At 34.8% G+C, this 27,451-nt stretch overlaps 1 protein-coding gene across 2 annotated transcripts in view; it reads right to left on the bottom strand.

Moving 5' to 3' along the window:
• Positions 1-9,554: 9,554 nt before the first annotated feature.
• LOC147074057 (beta-glucuronidase) overlaps positions 9,555-27,451 on the bottom strand; it is a 69,812-nt gene continuing 51,915 nt past the window's right edge. For both annotated transcript variants that reach the window (XM_085944629.1, XM_085944630.1), the window contains exons 5-13: positions 26,879-27,021; positions 25,793-25,989; positions 23,012-23,158; positions 21,238-21,410; positions 19,317-19,460; positions 17,672-17,756; positions 11,669-11,845; positions 10,918-11,056; positions 9,555-9,867 (exon numbers count right to left, since the gene is read on the bottom strand). In XM_085944629.1, coding sequence (XP_085800755.1) covers positions 9,683-9,867; positions 10,918-11,056; positions 11,669-11,845; positions 17,672-17,756; positions 19,317-19,460; positions 21,238-21,410; positions 23,012-23,158; positions 25,793-25,989; positions 26,879-27,021 — 1,390 coding nt within the window. In that variant the 3' untranslated portion in view covers positions 9,555-9,682. The remainder of the gene's footprint in view (positions 9,868-10,917; positions 11,057-11,668; positions 11,846-17,671; positions 17,757-19,316; positions 19,461-21,237; positions 21,411-23,011; positions 23,159-25,792; positions 25,990-26,878; positions 27,022-27,451) is intronic.

Below are 27,451 nucleotides of genomic sequence, written 5' to 3' on the forward strand. Positions count from 1 at the left end.
GTACCTACCAGAGTTCATTACAATAAACAACTTCTTTTGTAGTTTATGAATGCCATGCTCGTTTCGGAGATTTTTACGATGGTTTCCAAATTTTTTATTTTCGACTTTTTGTGTAATGTGACATGCTCATTTAAAAATACCTATTCTCTGATATAACGAGTAACGCTTATAACAAGCAAATTCAGTCGGTCCCATCTTCCTCGTAATAACCAAGTTCGACTGTATGTTGTCTTGAAATTTACTTGTATTCATCAACATAAAATGAAGCTATACAGGTTGATTGTAATCAAGGCGTACTTTTCTGACATTTCGCGAATACCTACAGTTCCAGGTATTAAATCTAATAGGGTACTGATACACCCCTGTTACAGGCGGGCTTCTCCCGGTGTAAAATAATCATTTAGTAGCTCAAGTCGAAACGTAACCCTGACCTCTAGAAGCGGCTTCATAAAACATCTAATCTGATTCCTTGCTCAACCACGTAAGTATTTTTTATTCATAGGTAAAGGCCTTCGTCCGGTGTGTGAAAATCACATATTGGGCGGAGGTGTAATTAAGATAAATTTAATTTAATTTAAAAAGTATAAATGATGATGGATGAAAGCGATAATTTTAAGACTAAATATAAGTATTTAAATATAATAAATTTTGCCGCGCTTGTCGGCAACGTCCAAATTTCGACGCGCCTGCGCCAGGGTGGTCCTCGTGATTCGTGAAATCAAAAAACATCACGCGATAAAATTTGGCCAATCACGAGAGTCCTTTTTGTGGAATGGCGTGGGTACGCGAAGTTTTAAAAAGAAAAAGAAGATTAGTAAGCGTCCCCTTTCCGATAGGATAGGACCTGCGAAACTTATTGTTAAAACAAAATATGTAAACGTTTAAAGAAAATGTAAAATATAAGAAGACCACGTTACGAGCACGAAAGACAGACGTGGTTTTATTTAATTCCACCCTCAAATATATATTACTTTTTTTGTGAATCCGGGGTTCGATGGACACCTGAGCTAGCCGCTGGAACCCCGGGGATCTCAGTACACATTTCTGTTAAACGTGACAAAAAAATACTTTTTCATACATTTTTATAAATTTCTATGCCTAAAATGTATGGAGAAGTTTTAAAATTTTGGTGGCGTATAACAGAAAGAGTATGACAGAGCCAGTGCCTGTCTCGCAATTATTTCAGTCTGGTGTTTTTTCTTTTCCTTCTGTTGTTTTTGTATCTCTCCAGTTATCTCTGCGCTAGTTTTGCGTATTCAGACATATCACATACTTTTTTAATCTTTATTATATAGTCAGGTTATTTTCTATATTTTTTAATGAAAATATGTTTGTTTTTCATACGAACAGACAAAATAAAACTTTTTATAATCTATGAAGAACTAAACACACAATGTAAACCCAACTTTATGCATTCTATTTTGTTACTTTTACATTCCACATATACGTTACCACCAATATAGTTTCGGAGTGGAAGTAACGGATTCTGTTTCAGAAGTGGTTGAAGCCAAAATTTAGCTTAGTTTTATTGTTAAACCTGCGATATGTTTTATTATATCTGTAGTATGAAAGATAAGCTCCATATGTATAGTATGTGAAATAGAAATATGTGATTTCTTACCTTACAAATCGTGGTAACAGTAGTGAAACTTCTTAAATGACCAACCCAGAAAGCAACCTGTTCCGATAGCGATACCGACACACACCAACAATTTAAATTGTAAATGGCGATCAGTGTTATACAAAAGTGTTGCTACATTAAAAAAATACATATTTATAGTGGAAATTTTTCGCCTTCATGCTAAAATCATGGTAACGGAATGTGGAATTCCACTTTTTCAAATATCCTGGGACACACTTTAAACGTGATTTTTTTCAATATTGGTCAAAATTTACGGAAAAACTATATTTTCCAAAAATATATAATGTAAGCTGTTGAAGACACTACGAATTTAATTTTACACACTCAAAATTAATGACGAAATCAGACTTTGTTTACTTGAATTTAGGAGTGGGACATGGTAAAAACACACTACCTTTCGAACTAAATAATCAATTAAAAATATATACAGGTCAGAGAGTTGTATTTAACTGATCGAATAAAGTAAATTAATAAATTTGCATGTTAAAAATACATAACTTTCCAATATTCTATAATATAATAACTATGAAAAAATCAATCAAAGTCATGGGACATGCCAAAAATGCAATGTACAAACTTTGGCGAAAATGCCCATTTACTAAATTACACATATTTATAAACCAAGTTTATTAACTATATATTAAACAATATAATTTTGAAAAACACTTTCTGAGAGAGTATATTATAACCAATAGAAAAAAATCTTTTTTGAAAAAAAGTAAGTCACCCCGACGGGGAATCGAACCCTGTATCTCCCGAGTTTACGCCTCATCTGTCGCATTTAACCAATATGCTACGGCGTGACATACTAATAGCGACAAATTTTAACTATTGGTCAATTTTAATACCTACTCATCAGCGTTCTTCCAAATCAAGCTACTTTGGCAATCGATTTCCAAAAAAAAAGCCAGTTTCAGTGAGGCAGATATTCTTGAATGGCTTAGGATTCCTGGCTTTCTCTATGACCAAAAGCTTCAGTTTGTGTGGCCCCGGTTGCATTGGAGCATGGCATAATTGTGATGCGATCCTTGGGCACTTTCCTCCCTGGTACATTACTTTCTTGGCGATGAACGTATGTTTTACGAAAGGGAAGTTTCCAAAATAAACCCGTCTGCGTTGTATACTTGTACGCGGGGAACTACTGAATTTGACAACCGAATACCCACCGGCGAATTATAGAGCTTGATTTTGTGCTTTCAACTAGTAAAAATAACTGCAGATTATAGTAGTTGTCGGATAATCGAGCGACAGATTACTGAGAGTGTACTGTATATAACATCGCAACCTGTGCATGTTCAAAATTAAGTTGTTTCACTACAGACGAAACACACTTATAAGTAAAGCGTTTTGTAATTTATTATCTGAATTTGAAAATTTAAGAAAAATTCTGTGAAATATTAATTTTGTCTGTTATTGGCAGTTAGATTTTTGCAATATAATTTATATCTTTTAGAATTTTATTTATCTTCGAAGCGAGGATTGCACTTCTTGTATTGTGACACATAGTGTTGGTGGTGCATGGCTCCAGCAAAACTTAATTATGACCATAAACATCACGAATCAAGGGCTCGAAATTCCAATATAATTAAGGTATTATCAGGGTTCGGTTTCAGTTTCACTTTATCTTTGGTTTAAATGTGAAATTAAAAAAAACAGTATTTTTGTGACAACTTTATTTCCATATACACATGTAGTTTTATTATTCTCCACACTTCATGACGTCACAATAAAAGGCTAATAAGCATTATCACAATAAATACACAAATCGCAATCAAAGCTGCTTGGAAAGTGACATTTTCTTTTGCAATTATCGTATAAATTTGTTTTAAATGTTATAACAAATTATTGAAATCTCACACCAAAGTTATAAAAGCCAGTAAAGGTTAAAAGATATTTCCAAAGGAAAAAAATCTGATCCCTATGCTGCCGTACTAAGCACAGAGGCCGTAACTGACGTATTTAGGTATTTTCATGTTTTTAGATATTTGGATTCTGCAGAGTTTTTGTATAAGATCGGTGAATAAATCCAAGCCGTAACTGCTATAGTTACAGAGAAATCAAGGGTTTTAATAGCCGTATCTACGGAGTTTGAGAAATAAACTCGATAAATACTAAGCGATTTGGTTGTAACTATCATTTACTAAGGCATATTCGCCGTATCTGACATATATATGGCTAATATCAATACATAATAATAATAACATAAATCAAATTTTCAAGGTATGTGAACAAATCTTAAACCAAAATTAACTATTATAGGCAAATAAAATAAATAAAAAGTTCCCCAGTATTAGCAGGAAACGTAAAATAATATGAAAGCTCAGATCTCCCACTTGCCTAAAATGCAGATACGGCCTCTGTGCTTAGTACGGCAGTATGCAGCTGGAGTTTCGGTTTTTAACCCTCAATTACATGGTGTTGCCTTTCAGCAATAAACTGTACCTATTATTCTGTATATTTTTGTTGTGAATAAAATTTTATTTTAAAACTTGCAGTTCTCCACAGTTGACACAGTGGTGATAAAATAGTTATAGCTTTTATTCACAGGTACCACTGTTCATTTATAATAATATTATACATGACGTGCGATCGATTGGAAGAGTAACATGTAAATTAAAGAGTTGCCATCATGTATTTAAAGGTTAAAGGAAACTTAGACCTCTGAAATTTAAAAAAAATATATGAGTTCGACAGCAGCCATCATTTCTAAATAAGTCTCTAAAATTCAATAATGTTAAAAAAATGTTAGGACACTATGTAGTATATTAAGAATGACACTGTAATTTATTATAGAAGTTTTTAGCACAGGTATAAATGTTTTCTGTTGCATTTTTCTATACATTGTTCAATCATGCATACCAATAAATTTTATTCATTTTAGATTGAGACTGTTTTACAATAAAATTACTAAAATGATACTAGACAAGATATTGTTTGCTGAATTTAAACAGATACTGTATTGGTACGTTTACATCTGACACTTATACCGTTATTCTTATTTTATGTGTATGACATAAAATTTCACTTACTGTTTACACCTGCATGGATCTGACATAAAATTCTCGCATACTTCACATTAACAATTTTGCTCAGTATACCCGAGAAGTAGCTCGTTATAAAAGTGAATAAATGTATGGAGAAAATCATAAACTAAAATGTCAACGAATGTTTCCTCACAGAACAGATAATAAATAGAATACCGATTGGCTATATTCAATACGCCACATCTTGAAGCAGGGTTTTGAATGTGTGAGTATCCTACGAAAATGAAGCACGCATTATGCACATGTAATAGTGTGTGTAATACACCAACATTAAATAAGCGTAAATGCATAAACCGAGAGCAGTTTTTAGTATTCGACGTAAAACGTATTCTTATTCCCGGATTCTTCCTTACTCGAGTCGGTTACCTGCTATCGCCTCACCCGTTATGTATTTCAGTTCCCATTATTTCTGAGTTCCCTGGTTTCCTCATTACATCCGAGATCTCGCTATTTCCGTGATAGTAATAGCCATGTTCGACTGTATGTTCAAAATAACTCAAAATAGTAACCTCAAAATGATTTATTTATTCATCGATATACATAATATGATTTATGATAAGTATATATATTTAATGGCAATAATCGAAGAATATAAAAAAAATCTACATGATCCATCTGGAGCAAAGATGGCGAAGAAAATTACACTTAAAATTAGTAAAGTACCTATTGCAAATATTCTATTGCATGATAACCGTCAATCAGCATTTAGATATTTCAACTCGGAAAAGAGTATCAATGAGAGAATGATCTCATATTGACAAAATGTATCGATGCCTAGGTATGTAGGTAAAAACAAAGCCATGTGGACGCAAAAAATTGTGAATGATGAAATAATTGACCTAATCGAGACACACATTGTCTCATTTACTTAGTCAAGCCGATGTTTTCATAGTTTGTGCGTCACATACACTACTCATTGTGCAATTAAATAAAGCTATTATAAATAACTTGTGTGAGGTGGGCCTTAAGAGACACTCGAGCCCCTCCCCCCTGGGTGCAGCAATTTCCTTATAAACGCGTAACAATATTTATTAATTTATTATCAAATAAGTAATAACAGTATTAGACAATATAATATTATAGACGGTCTTAAAAATATATTTCTTTTTCTTAAAATTCTTTTTTGATGTGACGATTTATGGATGAATAACTCTGTACTCGAATTATTTGTTAATGGGTAAGATAATTTTTATTTTTGTTGTTAAATTAGGTCAGTATTATGTTATGTCATTATTAAATCTGTGTGTGGAAGGAAAATGGAGATAAGTCGGAAGATAATAAAAAATTAATAATATATGCCGTCACACAATATTCGGTATTTTTGATCCCTTCTCCCCATTGTCACGAAATCTTGTCATCCGCACCTAATGACATGACATTTTTAACTCTTCATAAAAAACAATCGATTTCAGCAGTTCTCGTGAAATATTTTATTTAAAAAAAAGGTTGTGTATTTAGGTTTTGTGATGTCACATTTTCTACAACCCCCGTTCCCCTACTACTTTTGTTATAAATTATCACATTATATGAAACCCCCCTTATGGCATGACATTATTTATGAATAAACCCAAAGCAATGACATATTAAATGGACGACTCACTTCATACCCGGTGCGCACGAGAAATTGTGCATGAAAGTCATTCACAGATGTATAGGTAGATTTCATGTGACCATTGACGTATCCGTTTCCATTATGCGATACAAGCTTCGAGAATTTATAGTAATATAACCTTTATTGTAATGGCGTATTAGTGTCATGATTCTTGCGTTAGAAACAGATTCTCGGTTACTTACGACTTCTCGGAGATTAGACGCCAGTGAGCTCAGTGAATCACAGGCGACTGACTGTCCAATGGTTCCTGTCATTCAATTGCATTGAATAAACATTCATCAATATCTTAAAATGGCATTTTATAAATAATAAATAATACTAACACATGCAAAGTGATATCCCATCTTTCTTGGAGTGTTTAGTAGATTTTTTTACAATTTTTAACTAGGCACATTGGCATTTTGTAACACAATAATAACGGTGGAGTCGAAACCTGACAGTCAGAAATTTTGTATGGGCAGACCCAGCGGTGTCGCCAGACCGCTTGCAAGCAGAATGTTCATTTAAGCGTAGGATACCGATATTAAAATATGAATTTCGCCATCCGGCAGACCCGACACAAAGTGAGTGTCATTTTATTTTCTAGATGCTTCGTCCATATTAATGTCATTGACCCAAAGGGGGAAAGAAAGAAAAGGAATCGACATTGCAACTTCAACTTGAATTTGAACTTGTAAATTTCACATAGAAACAGAAATTCTCATACAAAGTGGTCGACAATACAATCTTCTTTTGGCTCTCCTGAAAAGTAGTGATTTTAGACTTATCTCCCGTTTTCCTCTCGCACATAGATGTATTATATAGTAAGAGTACATCCAAATTGAGTTATAATATTTGGCTCAATTGATTCATTATCTTCGAAACAAGCAATTAAATTGCTATGTATTTAAATTATTATTAGAAATAAAACATGGTAGTTTTGTATACATTGGATTGATGGACGGAAAGTCTTGAAATCGATCGATTACCATTTAAAATTTCCCAAAACACTTGTGAATTTAAGGTTTTATCGTTTTAATAAATTCATTGCATCACTTCATATTCAACATCCTCCATCTGGCAAAATTCATTTGTTATTTCAATGTGTGTTTGATCTATGGCAAGGTTTCAGTTAGTTGGAGAATGATTAAAATTGTTATTATAACCTGCAGTCTGTGGAGGCCCACATGGTAATTTACCTTACTTTGTATTCACAGTACATAATCAAGAATGTGCACCAAAAATCCACGAGAGTTTATAATATAAACTTTATATTATAATATTAGCGATATGAAAGCACTTGAAATATGGAACAAAAACGAAGATAGATATTATACACAATGAAAAATAGACAGATTTAGGCCCTCCTCCCACGGAGTAACTGTAATCCGACGGAACTGAAACTAAAATTCCAACTAGTATCTAGCTAATGTATTTCAATGGCGGCTCGCTGACGGCAAGACTGGAATCTCAGTTTCAAAACGGTCACTAAGAGACGCGACATGCTAGTCGTGCGGACTCAAGTTTCCAGTTACCGTAAAACCGTGGTACCAATGTCGGTAGACTCGCTGAAAAATCATATTTTCTTACCAAAATTGGTAGCACTGCGTAACAAGCGTCATGCTATAAAAACCATAACAACCCAAGACGTCAAAAGTACAAGATAAGCCAAATTGAAATAACCTCATTGTATTCGAGTAAACGCAGCAGCAGGCGTGTTGTCAGTTTTTGTAGAAAACAGCTGATGGTCCAGTTTGACAGTTTGAGGTTATGTGATTATTATTTCAAGTAGGTTTCAGTAGCGCCGTGTGCGAAGTATCACATTGGTTAGTTTATGAGTTCCATCACCAACCTGTTCCATCAGATTTCAGTTGCACCGTGGGAGCATGGCCTTATTATTAACCCATTAAATACTGGGTGGTATTAGCATGGTGGTACATGGCGAGCCACAAATTTCGATGAAAAAAACATATCTTTTTTGGAAATATTGTCTATTCAATTCTAAACTATCCTAAACGTCAAATCATAAAATGTGCAGGAAAGCGAAATTTATAAATTAACAACCTATACTTAATTCGATATAGTTCTGTAATATCGAAATATTAAAAAATCATTTTTTGTGTTTCAAATTACAATAAATTTTGGGGAATTTTTTCCATTTTCAAATTTATGAAAAATTCAATACATTGGCAAATAATGTCACTTAGGATACTTAAGAAGTGGCATGAAAATAATAGTTTCTTAAATTCAATATAATCCTATGCATTTAGGTTTATGCAGAAATGTTGGAAATTTCATAGAGAATCGATTGATGTAAAAAAACATATTTCGAAAAATTGGCATTTAGGATAGTTTAGAATTGAATAGACGATATATAATATCAATTTATCATAAAGACGTGTAATTCGCTTAAGTATTTTACTATGATTCCAAGAGATGTAAGTTGGTACCAACAATGTAGTCTACAAGCTACGCAAGCTTCATCAATATTGGTCCAGCAACTAGTGAAAAAAACTATTTAGTTGTAACCGAACAGACAAGCTGACAGACAGACACTCCAATTTTGTTATTGTTAACGCTGTTGGGCAGAGAAAACGAGCTACGGAATGTGAGAATTTTTATAACATAAATGAAACACGTGCCATGTAAAATTTAAAACATATTTTCATACAGAATGGTATTGTTTAAATATAAAATGATACAGTACAATATAATCAACACTGCGATTGGCCCAACTGGGATCTCAAGCTATAACTTTGCACATGCAAGTCCAATACTTAACAGACTGTTCATGTATTATGTGAATAGATGCAATAAATATTTAAAACTCCAGTATGTATTAAATCAATTGAGCCATCGATTCTGCTCTCTGTGTTAAAGGCTCTCAGTGTTAGGTTACCCTCGTTAACCACCATTTGTAACATGCATCACGCGTGTGATTATATGGTAATCTTTTTTTTTATTTCACACTTGATAGTTCTGCATGTAAGTTAAACGATTATTGACAGGATCTACTTTGAAAAATCGTAATGCAGAGAAGATAATAATTATTATAACACGAAAGAGCATGTTTTTGTGAATATATACTTTACAAATGACACAAAAATTTATACTACCCTTTACGCACAAGCTTATTTGTAATAATAAAACTAAAGACATATTCTAGTCATGATGGTTTCGTGAAAACGGTATATAATAATATTTTTTTATTTTTCTTTAACATCTTTGTTTATAACAGTGACATTGGACTCCATAGGAATAAAAACAAACAATCTGACATCTTTACGTCCGTATTTATTACGACAACACAACTTTGTCAGTATCTTCACGGCTTTATGTAACCATACACTTAGATGTATAACAATGAATATTGGTTGGTTAGACGAATGTTTATGTTAATGTAAATCACAGCTCGGAGCGGTCGATAGTTTGGTTCGCGGAGATGTAAGGCATAAGGTCTTCGGGCAGCTTGACATTGTCGGTTTCCCTCGCCAGGTAGTGGTAGCGCGTCCTCAGGTGATGGGCCGATGCTTTCGGCTGACGCTCTCTTGTGAAGATTCCTTTCTTGTTGCCGCCCACCCTCGTCACGGCTGAAATATTAAATTAATGAGGGTTTCAACTTTGTAGCATGATGGGAAATTTAACCTAAATCAGACTTTGGTATTTACAATTAGTTACCTACCGTGGTTTTGTAATGATATCACAGGGGGAATCAACAGCAGAATGATATAAGCAAACAAATGTTGATTTGGTCTATTACAACATTTTAAGTCACATGCTCTTTCGATAAACTAATAACTAATTGACATAAGTAGTAAAGTATAGTAGTGGAAAAATATATACAAAACTCCCAATTATTTAGACTAATGATACGCAAGGGGGTGATACACCCCTGTTACAGGCGGGCTTCTCCCGGTGTAAAATAATCATTTAGTAGTCATAAGTCGAAACGTAACCCTGACCTCTAGAAACGGCTTCATAAAACATCTAATCTGATTCCTTGCTCAACCACGTAAGCATTTTTTTATTCATAAGTAAAGGCCTTCGTCCGGTGTGTGAAAATCACATATTGGGCGGAGGTGTAATTAAGATAAATTTAATTTAATTTAAAAAGTATAAATGATGATGGATGAGAGAGATAATTTTAAGACTAAATATAAGTATTCATATATAAATTTTGCCGCGCTTGCCGGCAACGTTAAAATCTCCACGCGCCTGCGCCGGGGTGGTGCTCGTGATTCGTCAAATCAAAAGTATCACGCGATAAAATTTGGCCAATCACGAGAGTCCTTTTTGCTGGACGGCGTGGGTACGGGAAATTTGAAAAAGAAAAAGAAAGTTAGTAAGCGTCCTTTGCAAACCGTGTACGGACCTGCGTAACTAATTGTAAAAACAAAATATGTAAAGGACTACAAAGTAACGTTGTCCAACCAAATATTCAAATATATAACGCTAAGACCGCACGAGAAAGACTTAGTGTTTTATTTAATTTAACCACAAACATAAATATATCGTTCTTTTTTGTGAATCCGGGGTTTGATGGACACCTGAGCTAGCCGCTGGAACCCCGGACATCTCAGGGGGACACGAATAATCAAAAAACATTGATAATTAATTTTAATAAAGGGAATAAAACTTACTCTGATCGGTCTTGAAATCGGCGAAATTCCAGATGAACTCTCCCACGAAAAACCCAGCTTTTCTGAGTTTATCAAACGCCTTAAAATGCTGCGACATCAACTGCACCTGATACTCTTCAGACCACACGAACTCTGGGCTCTGTCAAATAGAAATTAAAACATTATTTAGCTGCAGGTATAGGAGGATCGTCTATCATCGTCGCCAGGACGACTGAACGACGGACATCTAGGCGCCATACAGATTAAATGAAATGTCTTCAACTAGCAAATAGATAAGCAGTAAAGTAGTAAGTTATATCTTTTCACATAAAACAATTACATGCTTAAACATAATATTATATTATACACATTGAGATGCGTTCTCTGACTGGGTTTATCTTACATGGTAAAGTAAATTAGATGGGTTTGACAATTTGAAATGTTTTGAATTATTCAAACTATAGTTCACGCTGGAAAAAGACACTGAGGAGTATAAATAATTCGTCAGCTGAATGTAGATCTATTCTAACTCACATTTAAAATATTTTACATATGTGTTCATTGAAACATCCTATTTCCATCGAATTATTGTTTTGTTATAAATACCAATGTCATTGAACGATGTTTTCTTTTATAAAAATGTAAGGAGTACAGTGCACATCTATGGTGTTAGAACAGTTGCCGCCACTGGTGAATACCAAATGTCTAAATACAATACTCATTTTATAAATTATCGTGAAAACTTTGAATCTTTTGAAAAAATTTCACTTACAAAATGCAGTCCAGGCATCGTATCAGCACCATACTCAGACATAATGACAGGTTTGTTGTATTTTTTATGCCACGCGGTTGCTTCTGCAACCACTTTGGTGGTGATCATATCTAGGCTTCCGGGGTTACTGTACCACCCGTTATATCGGTTGAAGCTTATGATGTCCAAGTGTTTTCCCTGAAACAAATGGTTTTATTAAATTATTGTTAAAGCAGGTCGCACTTAGCCGGCTCTCACATCAAAACTTGTCTCGCCTTAAAATGTGACGTCATTGTTATTCAACACAAATAACAAAACACACGTTTCCGAATAGAGCTCCGCAGATTAGTCGAATGCGACTGTTTCGTTTGAAAAAAAACGTCAGGCTGTTGCAATCGACAAGTTGCAGTCGAAGGGTCAAAGTCACATGCAAACACCTACGAATTGGTCATTCCTATACCGGCTCACCGATTACCGCATTCAAATATCTTAAAAGGTTTGTTCGGCATACGAGACGAGTTTTGATGTGAGAGCCAGCTTATGTATGCAAACGACATGATGAGATATTACCACGTGGGATTAATTTATTAACTCCGTCGAAACTGGGAGATATGACTATAACTTGAATATCATTGAACAAATATGTTCAGTTTGATGACGGTTATCAAATCCTTTTGAGATTCCATTGCGTCGTATTCTACGTATTCTGGGTCCAAACACATATTGAAAAACAAAATCGTCGTTGATACTAGAAAAATGTCTAACTCCATTGTAATCAAAAATTGACTTTGAATGACGTCTAATGGACGTTAATATCTACCTGTCTTGCAAATGACAAAATTCCAAAAGCATTGCTAAATCATGGATGATTTAACTCCCATAGCCATAGATTCGTACACAAAACTATAATGTTTTTTGTCTGTCCTGTAAAGTAGCATTTTTGGAGTTTTAACAGTTTTCTAGTTTCAACGACGATATTATGTGAATTTGCCAGACCCAGGATTCGGAAATGGGGACCCACAACATTATAAGCCAATATGTGACCGCTTGGAAGTGGCAAAGGGTGGAGGTAGGCTGTTAAGATCTGACATAAATAGTGCACACTAAACTTTGTCAGTCAAACGTATTTGTTTACATTGAACTAAGACTACAATGTGTAGCAGTGACGTCCAGTGGGGGTCCAGCAGATTGAGCATCGCTTGGGGGCGGCAGTTACTAGAAGGGCAGCGAATCGAGGAGAACCATTTGGTATGTATAGACATAGCTAAAATTATTTTGTTTACATGTTGTACCTACAATAATAGCATAGTAAAACTGGTGTGGAAATAATAAATCTGTGTATTGCTAAATGGTACAAATCAAATGTATCAGAATATCAACCACATAGAACCTCAGACTCTGATAATTTGCGTATATTTATTCGCTTTTTATATCTAAATTTAATTTTGTAAGTTTTAGTGCAGGGGTAGCCACACTTTTGTTTTCTAGGATCGACTAGTTGAAAAAAATATTTATGGCGATCGATTGATATCACTTGTATTTATATCATGCGAGAACCCCATTTTTTATAATTCAAATATGTTTTTTGAAAATCGATATTTTATACATATATAAAATAACAGAAACATCGAATTAACGACAATAATATAGGTACTTATGTAATATTATTACGTCTTTCACTTCTAAAAGTACACATTAACTGTAATTTCGACATAATTACACAGTTTACCTGTATATCGAATATTAGAAATTTTGTAGTAGCCAAGATGCAACCCTTCGCCAGGAAACATACTTAACACATCTTGAGCGGGAAGGGTATTTCTACCCGCGCGCCGGACCGGTGTTCGTCGGCGGGACGGGTAGAAGTACCTTTTACGCCGGCTCCACTTGAAGTGCGGGAAAGGTATTTCTACCCGATTATTGCATACGAATATTTTATGTCAACGGTTTGAAAATGTTTCAAACTACACACACATCTACAAAAAAAAAAAATTTACCGTCGATTCATTTACTTACACACACACTCTTGCGCAGCCCATATGAGAGCTTGTGCGTAATCAGGAAATTTGTTTAGAGTCCTAAATCAGCGAACTATATTTGTGTAGACGATAAGAATGCTAAAACTATATGCGTCTTCTTTTTACACTTGTTTATTTTTTGATGGGTGAGCAGGAAGACAACATTTTGTGAAATATCGATGTATTCTTTAAACATGGTTTGTTCGCTGTACTGTGAATGCGATTATATGTATATTTTTATGATGTGTGATAAATACATAGGCCTCCTTTTCATACTATAATATTATCCTTTGTGAGCGAGTGTAAAGACGACAATTTGTGATAGACGGAATGCATTCTTCGCACTTGTTGTAAGTGATATTGTGCGGTGCGATAACGCTGGTATGCGAGCGGAGCAATAAATTATAACATGAGTGGAAACCAATGTTATTTAGATGTCTGTAATCTACTACGATCTATATAGAATATCAGTATTGAATTTTCAGTCTTGAAATACGGCGCTATAGAACGGGTGTGTTTTTACAAGTGAAATATATTTAAGTAATCGATATTTTATTTAATCTTTAAAAAATGGCTTCAGACAATTATGAAAGCGATGACGAAATATTTGCCGATAATTTGTCTGCCTATTCTGGTGAAGATTTACCAGAATTAGGCAGCGACAGTGATAGCGACAGCGATAGTGAAGAGTTCCCTCGCACGAGAAGGGTACCAGTGATACCGTTACAAATCAGTGATTCGGAAGACAGTGAAGTGGAGGAAGAGGAAGTCATGGAATGGTCTGAAATAGACAACCCACCGCATATTGAACCATTTTTAGGCAACGTTGGTGTTTGCGTAGCACCAAACAATTCTGAAAATGTGATGGATATAGTTAGTTTATTTATTGGAGATGATTTACTTAGCATGATGGTAGAAGAAAGCAATCGATACCGCACACAAAATGAATCCCGAATCAAGAAAATGAAGAAATCTATCAAATGGAAGCCTGTAAATCTTGGTGAGATGAAAAAATTCCTCGGACTCATTTTGCTTATGGGACAAGTTCGAAAAGACACAAGAGATGATTATTGGTCTACTGATCCGAGTATAGAAACACCAATATATTCTAAAACAATGAGTCGTGATCGTTTTAGACAAATTTGGCAATCGTGGCACTTTTCAAATAACGATATCATTACGGATTCCAGCGATCGCCTTGAAAAGATTAGGCCAATTATGACATACCTAATACCGAAGTTTTCTTCGGTTTATAAGCCTCAAAGGGAACTTTCTTTAGATGAAGGTATTATACCGTGGCGGGGAAGACTTGTATTTAAAGTATATAATGCATCTAAGATAATAAAATATGGTATCCTAGTGCGCATGGTCAGTGAAGCCACTACGGGATACATCTGTAATATGCTCATTTACAGTGGGCAAGGAAGACCACTATTAGACACCATCCAATTGCTTCTTGGTCCGTATTTAAATTTGTGGCATCATGTCTATATGGACAATTATTATAATAGTGTAAAAACCAGTGAAGCACTTTTAGAAAATAAAATTAGGACGTGTGGAACAATGCGAATAAACCGAGGCTTCCCAGAATGTTTTAAACACGTCAATCTTAGTGCAGGACAGAGTATTTTCCGTCGGCGAAAGGATGTATTGTTACAACTCTAGAAATCAAAGAGAGATGTTCGAATGATTTCAACAATACATCCATCTACCATTTTAGAGAGTCACAACACCGATTGGAATACGAGACTACACATTTGGAAACCGCTATGTGTTATCGAATATAATAAATATATGAAAGGGGTTGACCGTGCGGATCAGTATCTCTCTTACTACTCGATCATACGAAGAACAAAAAAATGGACAAAGAGAGTTGTCATGTATTTGTTAAATTGTGCTTTTTTTAATTCTTTTAAAGTTTATAAAGTATTAAATCCGACCAAAAGGCTAACTTACAAACAGTTTTTGCGTAGTATAAGCAAATTTTGGATAGCCGACCATATCGTTGAAACCGACCCAATTTTGGAAGAAGCAGGGCCATCTACATCACGATTACCAAGAAGAGTGGGTAAAAGTGATCATCCTGGTAGGTTATCACTCGATATGAAGAAGCATCGAATGATAAAAATTGTTACAGATGGTAAAAAAAAATACCCACAAAGACAGTGTCGAGTGTGTTCGGTGCACAAAAAGAAAAGTTTGACTAGTTATATGTGTACATTTTGTGACGTCCCCCTACACAGGGGTGAGTGTTTTCATAAATATCATACTTTATCCAAATATTAGAATAATAATTTTTGTGCGGGAATTTATTTATAGTGAATGGAATATTTTTTACGAAACCTTCCTGTAAATATGTGATTAGCACCATGTACTTATGTTATTTTAAACAATTTGTTCTAAAAAGAAACACAGCACTGAGGAGCAATATATGGTGAGTGTGAATTCCAAATTTCATTTAAAAATAACTGATAGTTTGGAAGATAGAGCGATTTTTGTAAAATTCGATTTTATTTCAATTGCCGCTGGTTTTCGCCCGCTGCGTGTACCTGTGAATTTGTACTGAGGCCCGCGCAAAATGTGTTAAAATAAATTCTATACAATATGAATTATCATTTAATTACATCAATAATCATATCACATCTAATTGCATCGCATAGCCATGTATTTTTAAATTGAAATATCCTTTGTGGAAAATAGCGCCGCAGGCGACTTTTTTTACTATTCGAGCAAATTTGTGGCTTGTGTTTTTCTTACTTAACTGGTCGACCCGCTACACCGGGCTCCCCTCAGACTAGAGCCCTGTCAGACACCCCCTTGTGTGAGCCATGCTTGCTGGTGTATAATGCAATGATAACTCATAAAAGTGGGTACTGTTGCCTCATTTTTATATAAAGTAATAAACCCAACATGATTCCCAACCATAGCAGGAACTCCATCAGTCGTTACCAATACTAGTTTATGAAAAGGAAATCGAGTACGATTAATTTTCGACTTGCATTAAATATGTCTTCTCTTTTGGATCGTTCCTCCATTGGTAAAACTGTTAATAATTATTCTTCTGAAGCAAACATGTCTTTAAAAACCAATCAAATAAAAACGCATAGTTGTGCAATATCCGTGTAATCTACCGACTTGTCAAATTGCAAGGATAGGAATTTACATTATTTATTTTATTAATGTTTTCCTGTAGAATTTCTTCCAAGTTCTCATCGCTTGTGTTCTTCGCATGAGTGTATTTCTTGATAATGATATGTAAGAGAAGAGATAAGAACTAGCGGATTTTAAGAGTTGGAACATCGAGTAGTTTTGACTTGTTTGAACAAGAAATAGTACAATATTATTATTATGTCCACGATCAACCAAAAATACCTTCGCGATCGATCGGTCGATAGCGATCAACGCACTGGCCATCCCTGTTTTAGTGGTATATATTTTGTTAATAATGTATCCATACAACACATTTATTAGATATTGGATTCGTGGAGGGATGATAAAAAATAGGGCGCCATTTTGTCTAGGGACATCTTTGATGTGTAGTGTTGATTAAATTTTAAAATTCAATTAACTAACCTCTGCCTAACTAAACGGTTCCATGACAAAACAGAACAGTGACAAAACAGAACGATAAATATAACTATGAGCTTTCAGGAAAAATATAAATTTAATATTAAAATTGTCTCTATTATGTTGATAGATTTTTAATAGCACAGATTTTCAATACACCATAATAAATCAAATTATATACCTAATTTCTGCATTACTAATCGCTAGAAAGCCTCAAATAAACGGGACTTAACTCGGTGTTGCCGCCAAGCTTAGGATATCTCATCTTAATCAATATAGTATGTTCAAAATGATTGGGTGACTAGGTAAATAGATTCCACAAAAAATAATGTTTCATTTTTCCCCTGGCTGTTCTGATTTGTCACTGTTCTGTTTTGTCATGCTCTGTTTTGTCCGGTTACCAATAATTCTATCACTTGGAAGTAAGTTGACTGCTCACCGCTTTGTCTTCGTTGAAAGATCTGGCGATGGCAATTGTGACAGGCCTCGACGAGTCCATAGATTTCACATGCTGAGCAACTTTTCTGGAATAGGAAAAACAATAAATTTAATAGAAGTAGGTAAAAATAATTATATTTGATTATAAAATCCAACACCATGTTAATAGGACACCATGCTGTCGCTGAGACAGCTGGCTCTGCTAGTATTTGATTATTAGTGTAAACGTGCATTCGGAATCAATTAAATATTAGGTTTTTTCGTTGTCATCGTGTATTCTTCCTCTTTCTTTCCTCAACATTTTTGGCTCGTCGCAGAGGTGATTCTCAAAAGATAAGTATACTGTTAGGTGTATATATGTGAATGCCACGGTAAGTGTATCGAAAAGAGGTTATTATCTACTAAAGATATGGAAGCTATGGAAGAAATATTAGGATTAATATGTTTAACCAATAAAACAACACATTCGTTAAGATAAACGGATACTATCATCAGCCTGAATCTATCCACTGCTGGATGAAGGTCTCTCCAAGCTGATTCCACTTCTCTCGGTCCTGTGCGTTGCTTTGCCACGTACTTCTGCAGAACTTTATCATTTCATCGACCATCGGCCTCTAGGTCTACCTTGCGGACGTTTTATACCTCTTGGATACCACTGGATGACTAAATTTATCCAACGATTGTCTAATACTGATACCGGGTACTATACTGCAAATAAAATAATAATTGGTATTCACCAAATTGAAATGGGGATTGTACGACTGGACGATGGATATCTGGGCGCCGCTACAAATTAATAAAATGCGTGAAGAAATCCGCATATGTTAGTTACGATTTGAAAGGGCAAGCAGATTAGCGAGTCTACCTTTAATACAACAAGGTTTATGTTAAAAAGACTCATATCGATGGTGTACTTTCACTTTCCAATATTGCACTGAACTACAGCTCTCTATATTGTGCAATAATCATAGAAATGTGTCATTATTTTGTCAATTGCAATTACTTTTGACATTATTAATTATTGCACACGCGCACAATGGTCAGACCGTGCGAAAGCACACCATTAACATGACATTATGACAACCATAAACTTTGTTTTATTATAGATCCCTGCTTTATATTCGACTTGTTTGGTTGTTTACTGGATCAAGTCATAAAATACATATATTTCGTGTATATCATTCATCTGTTCAGCACCCAGACATATATCGTCCAGTTGGTGGCGCCAAATCGTTCTCGACATATTGAAATCAAATCAATGAGTTTCAAAACCCGCTATAACACTTTTTCATTATGTTGAGAAAATCAACAAAAACTTTTTGAACTAAAAAGGTTTTTGAATGTTTCAGTAGTGTTATAGCGGGATTTGATAGACACATTGATTTTGTTCAATAAATGACAGTTAATCGTAGCGGCTTTTGAAAGAGGCGATAGAATTTTCATGTAGAGATTTTAATAACGAATCCAACGATATATATATCTTAATTATTTCAAAAAATTGTTATAGCGGATTTTTAAACTCAGCGACACATATATCTAGAAGATAAAGAATGTGCTGTGGAATTTGATAATAAATATACTATATTAATTCTGAGATCAAATGCCCAGCAAATTTGTTAAAGTTAATTTGATGAGGTTGCATTTACCCAAAATATTCACCGGAAGAGTTGAGCTGCGTTCTAGGCTCGTTGGCGATGGACCACATGATGACGCTGGGATGATTTTTGTCTCTCCTTATAAGTTCTGTCAGTGACTCTTTGTGTTTCGCTAGCAATGAGTCGGAAAAGAGACTGAAAATAATAAAAATAAGTTATTAAACCTAAAGGAGGTAGGTTGTCAGTTCAAGAGAACTTGAAATCGAAGACAATATATAACCTCAAATTCTGGATAATTATTTAAATATTGAATCAGGTCAATTCTGGATGTATGGCAATCCTTTATTAATCGAATATCCATTATTTGGCAAGATATACTCACATACTTCATGTTATTGATTATATAACCTTTCATTATAAATCTTAGATTTGAGCTACATGTAAATTGTACGTAAAACATTTCACCGTGGCACAGTTCGCCGTGATTTTTCTTATCGGGAAGAGACGACCGTATATTATACATTGATTAAATTTTCATAGCTGATTTTGGCAAAATTTATGAATTCAAGAATGAAAACCTAACCTAACAAATTATCCAGTATATAGGCTATTTTCAAAATTTGTTTGCTGCTGGCTTCCTATAAAGTGTAAACCGACAAGAACCGTGTTTTATTTAGACATTAATTTTATGTCAGTACTATACGACCCAAAGAGTTTGGACGGTATTTAATATACAGCCATATATTTCCGATACAATATTTCACGGTGAAATGTGGTACGGCGAACTGCATACGTACAAGTTTCCTAACACGCTTAGATTTGATCTGGCTCGGCTACGTGGTAAGAATGCCTCAAGACAGGTCACCACACACTAAAGTGTGATTTAACTGGGTTTACTATAATAGATCCACCACTATAATTTGTCCTCTGAGTGAGGGCGCCACATGCTAACATTTGACATAATAATTCAATACTTTTTATACTGTGATGAGCTTAGTTTTAAATTCTAACAGCTGACAATTTATGATGGTATATATTCTATAGACTTTAGCACTGCAAATATTCATGGGAAAGAAAATCACAGACAAGCAAAAAATAATAAAAAGTGTTCACAGACTGCTGAATGATCTTCACGTTTGTAGTTATGAAGCCGCAAATTTTCTAAATGCATCAAAATTGGGCTTTGTGGCGACCAGGTCGGATAGCCGGATGGGTCAACTTCGATTGAACTAAAGGATGTGACTTGCATCCTGGATTTCTCCACCACATGGAGATATTGGACAGATGACAGGTCCAAGCCCATAGACCCTGCCAGCATAACCACTATTCCAGTCAAAGATTGACAACTGTGTAATGGTTCGAATACTATGTATCTCCGGCAGTGGCGAGGGGTGGAGGTAGGCTGTTAAGATCCACCATAAATAGTGCAGATTAAACTTTGTTAGTCGTAGGTTTTTGTTTTTATTGAACTAAGACTACAATTTACAGATAGATGGTGTTGGTTAGTTTTTAAAAATAAACATAATTTTAGATATTTTATAGATAGACAAGTATTTTTTGACTATTTATTTTGGTTTGGTTAGGCAGGGTTTAATTGATTTCTAAAAACTGACAACACCATCTGTAAATTGTAGTATTAATTTAATAAAAACAAATACGTATGACTAACAAAGTTTAATGTGCACTATTTATGTTAGAAACAGCCTACCTCCACCCTTCGCCACTGATCTCCGGTTGATTACCATAATATCGCATGTTATGTAGCTTTAGGAATATGTGATCGCATATTATTGATACTGATCTTTAATGAGTTCGGAGTTCAGGGGTTAATAAAGCTGCTCGGCAGTTACGTGAAGATTCTAGAATGATAATAGATCCTTTGAGGTGCCATTGCATTTACTCTACTTTAGGAATAAGCGTTGATAATGAAGAAAGAGACGACAATGAAAAACTATAAAATAAAATGAATTACTCAGTATCGACGCTTGGACACTCGTCGATTATCATGATGCCTTGCTCATCGGCAAACTGATAGAGTTCTTCCGCGTAAGGATAATGTGAAGTCCTGTACGTGTTGGCGCCGATCCATCTGATAAGATTGTAGTCTTTTGTCACCAACGCGAGGTCTAATCCTTTTCCACGAATCTACAACAAAAGAATGATATTACGCTACAATATATTATTAACAAATAAATCACACTTAAATTTATAAAAGCAAAACTTCGTTGAGGGTGTTTTGAGGTGTATCTTGGAATATTTAGGTCCATGTTTCTGTGATATGCGGGAAAGTTTGAATTTCATAGGTATGGGGTAGAGATGAGTTGGAAATACTGTCACTAGTTTGTGTATTCAAGTCTCGGATGAAACCACCCATACTCAGTACGTGTAGCCCAATAAACTTATTCCAAAAAACTTGTGATGATGTCATCGCGAGTCGCTCGCTGGTTGGTAGACTTTCAATACTATTGACATTAAATGCGCGCGAGCGAGATATCACTTGAATACAAGTATATTTTAACTTATTAGTCTATGCACTCGAATGACATAATTAATCTTATGTATGAACAATAGGTCATAAATTTTGTGTAGCAGCACATTCCCTCAGGAATGTGGTGAGGTGATGCACAGCCTTATATTATGACAGCTCAAAACATGTTTAAAATTAAAAAAAAATCATTGTTATTAATTTTATGAGAATATTATAACTTAACATAAAAACAACTCATAAATTTTAAATTTGTTAAAATTTTTATAATAAATGGGACATTTTGAAAAGCCAAGCTCAGTGTATTTTTAGCGATTCTATTGAAGCCAATATTTCAAATACTAGTAAGTATTTTGGAACAAGTTTCGGTACTAAGTATTTTTGTATATCGCTGAAAAAGTGGCTAACATCCATTTCTCTTATAAAATAATCTTGGATTTTGTGCCATAGGACACAGAGCAGGTGTTCTCAAAAACAGATTAGTTAATAGCCAAGATTCAAAGATTCATGATGTCTTCCATCCATGATATTCATTGCACTCTTCATTAGCAGCATTAAACACAAGTAATCTATATAGTACAATATGTTCCAGCTAGGATGTTCCAAACCCATCATTCACCTGCTTTGGTTTCAATTTATACCGGTACCTAGGTGCCTACCTTTATAATGGGTGTATATTAACTGAAGTGATGTCCCATGGGGGTAAGCAGATTGAGCGTCGCTTGGGGGTGGCAGTTTCCCAAAGGGCGGCAAATTGTGGAGAATCATTTGTTTCCATTAAAAAATCAGCTCATTGGTGGGAAACAAAATGTATTAATTACAGTAAAAGGTTTAACAGGACTGTAATTTTTATGTTTTTCGCAATGTCTAGTTTATCTCTGTCATCCTTGGGCGTCACGTCCTTGGTGACCAGCAACGATACGTGAAGATTTGCGAATTACATTTGAATTATAGGTAGGTACATACTTACCTAATTTAAAATGTATCAAAATATGTTTGCCAGTCACTCGCAAGTTTTGGAAGTTATCAAGTGTATTTTTAAATGTATCTGAAACCGTAGACTCGCAATATTGTCTATTAAAGCAGAGATGGCATTTATGTTAGATTTAGTAATATACCTATATCTTGTTAGTAATGTATCCATACAACATATTTCTTAGATATTGGAGTCATGGAAGGATGGGCGGCATTTGGTCTAGGGACGTCACTGATAACTGTAATGATTTTATTGAGTAGTTGACGGTGGAATATTTTTACTTACATCAGAGTCTTCGTGTCTTCCAAATCCTCTCAAATAAGCTGGTTTGCCATTGATGAAGAATGTTGTGTTTGACCAAGAAACTGTTCGAATTCCAACTTTAAGCCTGTACACATCTGCCACCGGGATGGACTCTGTTCCCAGTGTAACCTAAAAAAAAAAGAATTATAACCTACACTTACAGCGGTTATGTAGCCAATAGCATCTCAATCTACCTACGCTTGTGCTGTTCTGACGTGATTATATAAAAAAAACCTCTTTTAAACCTTCACATAAGCGGACTGCCATGCCTTTTTACAACATTTTTATTAGGTCGTATTCTTATTTTTGTCCGGTGGTTGTTTATCCAGTACAAATCTTGCAATCGATTTTTAACTAACTTCCCGACAAGATAGACATTTGAAACTTTTAGAATATATCAGAACACGATGCCAATGCATTTTTTTAATACTTTTAGCCATCTTTAAGTAGAATTGAATTCATTTTTAGTTCATTCTGTTTTGTATGAAAAATTATTTCGGAAGAAATCCGTCATCCAATCCACTATTATTGGTTGCTAGGGGTCTGGGGTCCTAGCAACTAAATTATTAATATATACGTGCGTTACTATGGAAATCAATATGAATATCAAAATGACATTTCAGTGATATTTCTATCAAGTACAAATTTTTTTGATCGTTTTAGCTAGTCAAGTCAAGTTTATATGATTCAACAAAAAATTTAAAAACGTATATAAAAAGTTCTTTTTATCTTGTAATTATTACTTTTTCGAGACGAAAAAGATGAAATTTATAAAACAAATGGGCCATGTTTTGTTACATTGAATCCCAAGCATACATATCGGTTCACATGTGTTATAGATATATTATTATTATATTGGTCACAAGCAGTAATGCCAACTGTGATGGACAACATTTATGGACATTATTTACACAGATTGAAGAAGTATTTATTATGTCCCCACAAATAAATAAATAAATTAGTACTATCGACTGAGGGTACATGATAAAATTTAAATTCCAATTGATTCGAATTTTGTACTATTTAAGACGATACATCAGTGAAACGGCAAATAATTTTCAACTATAAGCGTGACGAAATTTTGGACTCACTGGCATTCGGAGAGAGAACGTCGAGCTGGGAACACGTATATTTGTTTCGTGATGGCGACGGGGTATTAATTCTTAAATCGTGTAAAGATGACTAAAAACGTTAACCATTTACTTGAAAAAGAAAACATGTCAATGAATATATCGTCACTGTTCTGGCAGAAGACACTAATTCGAAAAAATGACATATTGCGTTAGTTTTACTAAAATGTTCCTTATTTCAAACTTTACCGTCTGGAAACCTTCTTAATAAATAAACAGTCTTTATTTTAAAGTCATCCTTTTTACGATTACTTAATAATCTCACATGATAGACCATTTCAAACATTTTAACAACTTCAAAGTCAAATTACTCAAAACTAGTATTCTCCAGTTAGTGTGTTCTGCCAGAACTATAGGCGTGACGAAATTTTGGACTCGCTGGCATTCGGAGAAAGAACGTCGAGCTGGGAACACGTCAATTTGTATCATGATGGCGACGGGGTATTAATTCTTAAATCGTGTAAAGATGACTAAAAACGTTACCCATTTACTTGAAAAAGAAAACATGTCAATGAATATATTATTATTGTTACTAATAGAACAATAAACAGAACATTAAATGGACGCATGTTGGATTTATATGACATATTTCGTTTGGCATGGGTCATTTGCACCCGCGACCCGCAATCCGCAATCCGCGCATCGCCTAGCCACGATCTTTTTAGACTGTGCGTCAACTGAGGTATAGCCTTAATCCATTTAAGTCATCTTTTGCAACCCGGGTGTCACCTTACCTACTGAATATAGGTATTATTAGTATATAAGGTATTAACTATGGGTTTTTACAAACATGTTAAATATTCAAAATATTAAAAACATGTTTTATACCTGATCCTTTACTTAGAGAATAAGGCCCATTTCAGAAGGGACACCGGTGTCATGCTCGTATATACTAAGGAGGCCTTTGTATTCGAATAAAGGGGCCTTTGTATTATTTTTATGAACGCCCGAGAGCTAATGAGTCAACGAGTGTCCGGTACACTTTTTCGTCGGCCACTACATTCTCAAGCCGCCGATACACTTGATTTTATTACCGCAGCCAGTTTTATGTTCTAATTTATAACGCGAAATTATGCGTTGACTCATTAGCTCTGAGGCGTTGATAAACATAATATAATGGCACGTTTTTTCGAATACAATGGCCTCCTATATTATATCGAGCGCGACACCGGTGTCCCGTCTGAAACGGGCCTAAGGTATTCACTTTCTTTTATTGTATTAAATTGCTATTTAAACAAGAATTAACTGTATTCGATGTCAGTGTGTATTTGCCATTAGTGAGTGCGCATAGTACATGAAGATGCCGAAAAGCAAAACTCGGGTCGCAAATGATGACTCAAAAACTGAAATCAATTAGAATCTAATAAATAACTAAAAATTAATAAAATGTAAAAACACTGTATGTTACATTTTACCAGTACCTACGATAACAACAACAAAAGGTTAGCGTTGATTTTCAAGCAAATCTGGTGTTATATTCTAGCATTCTGTGAGAAATTCAAAGCTGTTTGTGGTATCGAAAAATGCTAGATTTAATGCCATCTGACATCAGATGCGTATTTTGCAACCTGGATAAATGTCTATTATATATTCTAAATCTAACTAGTCGGTAAAGCTGGAAACAATAACTCACTTCCATGGTGTAGAGATATCCTGGGTCAGGACTCATGAGGTACGGCCACCAGAAGTTGGCGTCGGGAATATCGAATGAGCTGGAGAAAGCGATGTTGTGCCCGACGACTGTGCCATTCTTGTCGAGTATTTTTACAAAACAGTAAACTTCTTGGCCGCCACTGAATCCGCCGTATGATACATTATAAACTATAGTACCTGTAATCAAATTGTAAACGAAATTACATAAAAAAAACTAACCAGACGTGGTGACTAAGAAATCAAATAATCAAGGGCTTTAGAATTTTTGTACTTATTAAAATATGTCGGCTTGAACACTACTCAGCCATTTTTCGGGTGGCTAAGGCCATCCGCTCATGCAGAAACTAAAATCTGACAAACTGGTTGGTGATAGATCTCATAAACTGGCCAGTGACTGATGTTTCGCACACGGCGCTACCGAAACTTACTTGAAATAATAATCTCATAACCTCAAACTGTTTCCAAACCATCTTTTACGTTTGACGTCTTGGCTTGTTAATCTTGTTATGGTATGCCGCATGACGCTTGTTTAGTGCTACTAATTTTGGTAAGAAAATATGATGAAATTGTTGAAGTTCATTGCAATTATGAAAATGATAATTAAAATATCATCGGAGAGATTAGTCTTATCCAAGCCAGAGGCATCGAAGGTGTTGATGCAGATGATCAGCACCCGGCGAACCCTTAACTTATGAAGAGCAGCAAGAAATGCACTGCCATATGTCCCTAGAAAATGATGTCTCCGAATCTGTTCTCGTGCGAAAGTTAAGTGTTAAAACTGTGGAACTTTGGAGTTGTTAGAGGAGAATGACGAAGATTACGAGCGAGTGAGTGCTGTAAAACGTAACTGTAATGTATTACTTGACAGTATGTAATGGCAAATTTTGCACAATAAACGTAGAGAAGGAATCCCCCCGATCGCAAAATTTCGCTTATCGCAATCATGTCCAAAATATATTATCCCCCGCGATGAACCGGTTACCTGTACATTCCAGGAATTAAATTGTCACACAACATATTTACGCTCTGTCTGGTAGAGAAGGTTTTTTTCAGCAATTGGTCTTACCCGTTTTTCCATTGATGTGTGTGTTCACGATTATATCGTCAATGTAAAGGTTTGGAGTGGTATACATGTAGACAGATCTGTGAATGCCCGCATAATTGAAGAAATCAAATGAGAAAGTCTGCTTCAGTTTAATACCGTTATCTCTGAAAAAATACAACACAATATAATTAATATTACCTCAGAATAATAGAAATTCACCATTCCATATTCATATATTATTCAATTTTGTTTATATTGTATTTAATACTAAATGATATACGTCTTGAAAGTTTCTATAGATGTATAATAGCTGTCATAATCAGCTGTTAGCTGGCAGACATGTTGTTTGGAAATATTGTCAGCTCTCATTTATTAATTTGATAAATCTATAGAGGTAGGACTATTATAATAATTTATAGAGGTCATTATCACTGGATTCAATACTGATAATATTATTCCCAGAAGTGTGTCACTGAAGGTCCTTTTAGACATCAGTTCTGTTGTCCATTCAGTCGAGCTTTCCGTTTTGATCCGTTCAGTTTTGAAACACCGGTATATTTAGACAATCAGTTGTCCGTTCAGTCGAGGTTTCAG

The sequence above is a fragment of the Rhyacophila brunnea genome, unplaced genomic scaffold (assembly GCF_057557595.1).
Source record: "Rhyacophila brunnea isolate RB1 unplaced genomic scaffold, BYU_Rbru_1.0 scaffold_17, whole genome shotgun sequence".
In the NCBI taxonomy this organism is placed as follows: Eukaryota; Metazoa; Arthropoda; class Insecta; order Trichoptera; family Rhyacophilidae; genus Rhyacophila; species Rhyacophila brunnea.